Source organism: Bidens hawaiensis, unplaced genomic scaffold (genome assembly GCF_021521415.1).
Source record: "Bidens hawaiensis isolate Kalapana, Puna unplaced genomic scaffold, B.hawaiensis_p1.1 tig00028248_1, whole genome shotgun sequence".
Lineage (NCBI taxonomy): Eukaryota > Viridiplantae > Streptophyta > Magnoliopsida > Asterales > Asteraceae > Bidens > Bidens hawaiensis.
In genome coordinates, this window is record NW_027494600.1 from 180,528 (window position 1) to 187,590 (window position 7,063).

The window sequence follows — 7,063 nt, forward strand, 5'->3', positions numbered from 1 at the left end:
AAACCCCTGTAGCTACAAAATTATTTTCTTAACGATTTTTCGCACGATTTATTTTGCAATTTAATTAACCTAAACTCTTTTTTATTTTATTTTTTTGGAAATTCTTAAAATAGTCTGATAATAGAGAGATATTCCAAGTTTATCATCTTAAATTCATATTTCCAGTTTGGTCCCTCTTCTATCACATCGCCAGCGAATATGTGCTAGATTGTCCCACCGATGAGTTAACAAATCAATTGCAACAAGACACGTGGGCCAGAAACACATCGTCCCTAACGAGTTAAACACCCTACCTCCTCGTCCCCGATGTGCTATGGGCGTTCAGTATCTCATCGTCAACGCTTGGCTGCCAAATCTAACAACCATGTCTCGTCGATGGCGATTTGTTACCGAAAATAATGCATCGCTGAGGATGCATTTTATTTTCTAACATAGAGTCTCCGGCATGTTAACGTAATGCGTCTCTGGCAACACATTAGTGTAAAACATATCGTTAAGTACCTATGTTTACATCCAACAAGTCGTGGCAATCATGATTGGCTAGAAAATCCGCTGTCCCAACACTAGATTAGATTAGATGCTTATTTACTTAGTTAGAAGCTAAATAGCTCATGTTAGATCGTAGAGTTACACCGTGTCGTTTACAATCAAGGGGAAAGTACTTACAAGATCCTTTTCCAAGATCCTAGTCGCCACCGTAACAAACTACAATATTATCGACTTCCATTTTTTAAGTCAGGATCATTAAGTCATGAGCATTATCAATAGGAAAGTTTCTAACCTAAGTAAACAAGTATCTAATCTAATATAGTGTTGGGATGGCGGGCTTTCTAGCAAATCATGACTGCCACGACTTGTTGGAAGTAAAAATAGGTACTTAACAATGTGTTTTGAAATAACGCGTCGCCGGGGACGCATTGTGTTAACATGCAGGAGACCCCGCGTTAGAAAATGATATGCATCGCCGGCGATGCATTATTTTCAGGTAACACATCGCAGTCGGCAAGAATATGGTTGTCAGATTTGCAGTCAAACGTTGACGATGAGACACTGAACAGCCATAACATATCGGGGATGAGGAGACAGGGTGTTTAACACGTCGGGGATGATGTGTTTCCTGCCACACGTCTTGTTGTGATTGTTTTGTTAACTCATCGGCAGGACAATCTAAACACATCGCCGGCGATGGGATAGAAGAGGGACAAAGCTAGAAATATGAATTTAGGGGGGATAAACTTAGAATCTGTCTCTATTAATACGCTATTTTGGGAATTTTCTTTCTTTTTTTCATTGTTACAATCTTCATTTTTATGTTTCATTATTTCATATACTTTCACTAGGGTAAAGGTTTTCTAGCCCCAAAGGTCTTCAGATTAGAGTGATCACCGACTATAAAACACTTAATTAATTTTAGACATTCCATAATCAAATTTCTTTTGCCTCCTAGATAGATCCATGTTTAGAATAAAACAGTTAGTTCACAAGTTAGAAAGAAAGAACATGCCAAAATGTCATATACTAGTTTTATATAAGAGAGAACTTCGGTTTTGATCCTTGTGGTTCATTAAAATTATTAATTTTGGTCCAATAGTTTATTTTACGCTTTTATGGTACAATAGTTTCAATTAACCATCAGTTTTAGTCCAAACCACTAACGTCATCCACCAACCGTTAGTTAATACAATTTTGAGAGTTTTTTTTTTAAATATTTTTCACAACTTTTAATTCATATGAATATTTATTTTTTCAACTAAATATAAGTTTTATGCTTTTTGTTATTTTCAAACCATTATGGTTTAATATATTTGTTTTGTTTATATATAAATATATACTTTTTTTATTTTTAAAATATTTTTTTGAAACCGGAGCTTTTATGCAACTGTATATTTATTTATTTATATTTGAAACTTTTATTTTTACTTTTTATAGCCGTAATGGTATCTAGGCTTTAAAAAGCAAAATATTTATTTTTTAAGTTTCATTTTAATCCTACATTTTTATTAAATGTAATTGATTTAGAAAGTTAACTTTTCTGATTTTATTTATCGATGGTAAAAAGAGCATATATTGATTTTATATTTTCTTTTTTACTTTACAATTGAAGGAAGGTTGTTAAAAATCTGTTTATTAATTTTAGTTCTTGGTTTGTGAAATTCTTATGAAAGTTTGTGAAAGATACAAAAGAAAGCTCATCAAAGTTGTATTAACTAACGGTTAGTGGATGACGTTAATAGGTTGGACTAAAACTGATAGTTAATTAAAACTATTGCACCATAAAAACCTAAAATAAACTATTGGACTAAAACTGATTATTTTAAAAAACCACAAAGATCAAAATCGAAGTTCTCTCTTCGTATAAAATTGCAACAACATAAGCTTATGACTTTAAAACAAAAACAACATATTGTCTACCAATGATATAGTATTTATTGAACCCCCAGCGAACAAACACCATAAAACATAAAAGCGACTGAAATCTAAAAAAAGTAACATGAGCGCAAGACATCATCACTAGTAACATAATCTAAGTAACTACGGCATAACAACAACGTCGAAAACGTATTAACCATATTAATAATAACAATTAACATAAAAACATAATAGTTATGCGCATTGGCTTTACAATATGATTTCAAGATATTATAGCATTACAAAAGTGAAAAAAAATGCATGCACACAAACATTCCATTTCATTCTCACATTATATTATTGAGAAAAAAAAACTAATTGAATTCTTCAGTTTTAAACATGTGTAGATTAATTTTGAACACCACCCAGAAAGAAAAGGATACACAAAATGGCAAAGATTTGTAAGTGAAACAAAAGGTTTCCAAAATACATGACCTCAACTTAAAGGGACTAAAACAAGCAAGATTAGAAGAAGAAGCCCAATATTTAGAAAACAGCCCCGAGTTGTAAAATCCCATTCTCCGTATACCCTCTCTCTCTCTCTCTTCGAAGAATAATAATAATAATAATAATAATAATAATAATAATAATAATAATAATAATAATAATAATAATAATAAACCACAAGCCACGGAAGTCAATTGCACACGCAAACAAACACAATCTTCGATTCCAACACCCACCTTATACCCTAAACAACCAACTCAACTCAACTCAACTCAACTCAATCGACAACAATGGACTCGTCTGGACCGGAGCCTAAAGTGGCCGTACGCTCCTCAGTCATAGAATCGCTCAAAGGCTGGTCCTTATCCGGCGTACGCATCCGCAAAGAGGACTTACGCCACAAGATTACGATGCCCGAGTATTTACGCCTCGCCATGAAAGACGCCATTGCCGCCAAAGATATTGACGCCGGAAAACGTCATTTTGAGTTCACCGCCGACACGCCGCCGCCGATCGCCCCGGAGTCGCCATTGGTTGTTTTTATCAATTCCAAAAGCGGTGGCCGTGTGGGCCCCGAGCTTAAAGTCTTCTTGCAGGATTTGATGAGTGAAGAACAGGTTATATATTCTATTTAACCTGCACTTATTATTATTATTATTATTTTATATGATCTTATTGAACACAGTGATTTATATTGAGTATGCTGGAGAAATTTGTATGTTTTGAGTGTCAGATTTAGGGCTTTGTGTATTATGAATGACAAACATAAAAAAAAATAATTAATAAATAAATAAATATTGTTTAAAAAAAATATGAACCTCATTATGATGAACTGTTGAATTTTAATAATTATTATAGACACAGAATAATAATTAACTTAGATGCAAATAAATTGATGTTTCTGCAATGTGGAAGATGGGCCTTTTATTTTTATTTTTTAAAAAATTTTCAATTAATTTTTATTCAATTCCAGGTTTTTGACCTTCTAAAAGTCAAACCACAAGATTTTATTCAATACGGGCTTGGCTGCCTCGAGAAAGTTGTTAGTCTTGGTGACAATTGTGCTAAAGAAACCCGTGAAAGATTGAGGATTGTGGTATGTAATATGCTTCATTTTAACATATTCATTAAATTTTATCATAACCTTAAATTTTAACATAACTAATATAATTTGACAGGTTGCGGGAGGTGATGGAACCGTGGGTTGGGTTCTCGGGTGTCTTGGGGAGCTTCATAAAACGGGTCGGGACCCAGTCCCGCCTACTGCAATTGTACCTCTCGGTACCGGTAACGACTTATCCAGAAGTTTTGGATGGGTAAGTACTTATAATAATCATGTTGATGGTAATAATAATGACCGTCTGCTTTTGGTTTTCGGATACGGGTTGGGCACTTCATATGTGTTTGGGCTTATTTTCAGGGTGGTTCGTTTCCTTACAACTGGAAAACAGCTATGAAGAAGACTCTTGATAAGACAATTAAGAACCCAACTAGCCGCCTCGATAGGTTAGTTACATTTTCTTGAGCTTCATTATACAAACTTTTAACTGTTTTTTGAATAAATTGTTTATCTTGTTATGCACAGTTGGAATCTTGTAATATCAATGCCAGCGGGTGCAGATTTAGACACACCTTATTCTTTGAAAAAATCAGAAGAAGTTGTTCTTGATCAGGTTAATATTTGACTATTTGTTAACATTATATGCATTTTACCAATTTTATTTCAACAAAATAATTGGAAAGTTTTCACCCTTTTTCATTATCTGCAGGATTTAAAAGTCGAAGGAGCATTACCTGAAAAAGTTTCTTGCTACCAAGGAGTCTTCTATAATTACTTTAGCATAGGTATGCATGTTATTGTATATTCCGAATTAATTATCATTATTATTTTTTAAGTATGGGTTTATTTTTAATTTTTGCAGGGATGGATGCCCAAGTGGCTTATGGCTTTCATCATCTAAGAAATCAGAAACCTTATCTTGCACAAGGTCCTATTTCAAACAAGGTATATCCTTATTCTGCTTTTAGAACGTCAACTGTTTTGACTTTTTTCGGGGCTTAAGGTTTTTGTTGGACTTCTGTTCGGTTGCAGATAATTTATTCAAGTTATAGTTGCAAACAAGGGTGGTTTTTTACGCCTTGTATAGCTGATCCTGGTTTAAGGTAAGATTTTATTACTTTGAAGTGTTGGGTTGGGTAAAAGGTTAAAACGGGCGGGTCGGGACGGGTCAAAGTTTGTTTTTGATTGACAATAATGTTGTCAACACCAGGGGACTAAATAATATCTTGAAGCTGCATATTAAAAGGCTCAATAGCACAACATGGGAGCCGATTACTATCCCCTCAAGGTGCGGTTATTATATGTTATTTTTATATTACTTGCTTATTTAATTCTTGTAATGTTAATGTTACCTAAGGTGTTTACTTGATTGCTTGATCTGAAGAATTGACTTGACATATAGTTTGAAGAAATGCTCGATTACATTGTCAAATGTCTAAAATACCCTTCTTGGGCAACTTCATTTATTCAATGTAGTAAAGGAACCAAACGAGCCATGTTTATGTTTGTTCGATTAGCTTTAGCCGAACAAATGATTGAATGCGAACAATTAAGCGAGCCTGGTTTCTTGTTCATGTTTATTTGTTAAAAAATGAATGTGTTCGATTATATTCGTTCGTTAACAATATGAATGAACGTTGCACGAACGGACATAACTGAACATACATAAACGAACGCGGTTTCTTGTTCGTGTTCATTCGTTAAGAAAATGAATGTGTTTGTGTTGGTTTATGTTTGTAAGATGAACGAACGGTTCATAAACGTAAACGAACAAACATAACTGAACATAGATAATCGAACATAACTTAGCGAAAACCAATCAAAAGTAAATGTAAACATCAATTAGTTAGGCCTAAAAAGTTGATAAAACTAGACTAAATTGTAATGGACCTAAAAAATTTATTAAATGCGTTAGTAAGCTAGCTTTCTAAGCTAAGGAAGCCTGCTACTCCGGGCACTACGGTAAATGAATGTACATAAACAAACGTAAATGAACAGACGTTAATGAATATAAATAAATGAACATTCACGAACATAGATGAGCGTACGAGACGTGTGTTAGTGTTTGTTCGCTTAACTTAACAAACATACAATATTGGTCGCGTTTGTTTGTTTACTAAATAAATGAGAACATGTGTGTGTTGCAGTGTTAGGTCTTTAGTGGCTTTAAATCTTCATAGCTATGCAAGTGGAAGGAATCCATGGGGTAAATTGAAGCCAGAATATTTAGAAAAGGTAACTTTTATTAATCAAAATCCTATAATAACAAATCAATGTTAAATCTAGTTTTAAATTTAACCATTAAAATACAGAGAGGGTTTGTTGAGGCTAAAGCAGATGATGGCGTTTTAGAAATTTTCGGATTTAAACATGGATGGCATGCATCGTTTGTTATGGTCGAGCTTATTTCCGCCAAACACATTGCACAGGTATTTATTTATTATAATTTATTAGTAGGGTTTTCTTTTTCAAAAAAATTATGTTGTGATTTTCAGGCTAGTGAAATTCGGTTTGAGTTAAGGGGTGGAGCGTGGAAAGAAGGTTTTATGCAAATGGATGGAGAACCGTGGAAACAACCGATGAACAACGAGTTCTCAACATTTGTGGACATCAAGCGGGTGCCTTTTCAGTCGGTTATGGTCAATGGAGAGTAAGCTGTGTAACTTAGTGATGTGTTAAATGCTTGTTTGTCTTATAAAAGTAAAAAAAATTGTATGGTTGGTAATTATTTGTAAATCTTAGTTGTTTTGTTGTTAGTAGTGTGGCTTTGTGAAGTATGAGTGTTCAAGACTTGGGGTGTAAATAGTTCTGTTTCAGTACCGGTTCAACCTTGTCTGAATCGAAATGTACTATGAAGTTGTCGGATGTTGGAATGATTTGGATTAGGGTAGGCCGATTAGGTGTGCCAATTATGACCCAATATTCAACAATTTAGTTGATTTGGGAAAAGGTAAATTGTATATTGGATAATAAGTTGAGTTGTGAAAGTGTTAAAAGAGAAGCTATTATAAAACTTGTTAATTTAAAAACGGTTCAAAGAGTTCCCATTTCAAGATTTTCTCTAAAAAGATCAACGCAAAAAAGATTGTGACTATACCTTATGCAACAAGAGTTGTACACTTGTGTGAAAAAATGTACACCTGCTAA

General features: G+C 33.8%; 1 protein-coding gene across 1 annotated transcript; it reads left to right on the plus strand.

Moving 5' to 3' along the window:
• Positions 1-3,146: 3,146 nt before the first annotated feature.
• Positions 3,147-6,825, plus strand: LOC143576632 (diacylglycerol kinase 4-like). The gene is made up of 12 exons (XM_077060678.1): positions 3,147-3,473; positions 3,830-3,952; positions 4,035-4,172; positions 4,277-4,362; positions 4,442-4,529; positions 4,626-4,701; positions 4,779-4,861; positions 4,949-5,019; positions 5,127-5,204; positions 6,064-6,151; positions 6,229-6,345; positions 6,412-6,825. The coding sequence occupies exons 1-12, from the start codon at positions 3,147-3,149 to the stop codon at positions 6,568-6,570; spliced, it is 1,434 nt and encodes a 477-aa protein (XP_076916793.1). The 3' UTR covers positions 6,571-6,825.
• Positions 6,826-7,063: the final 238 nt, after the last annotated feature.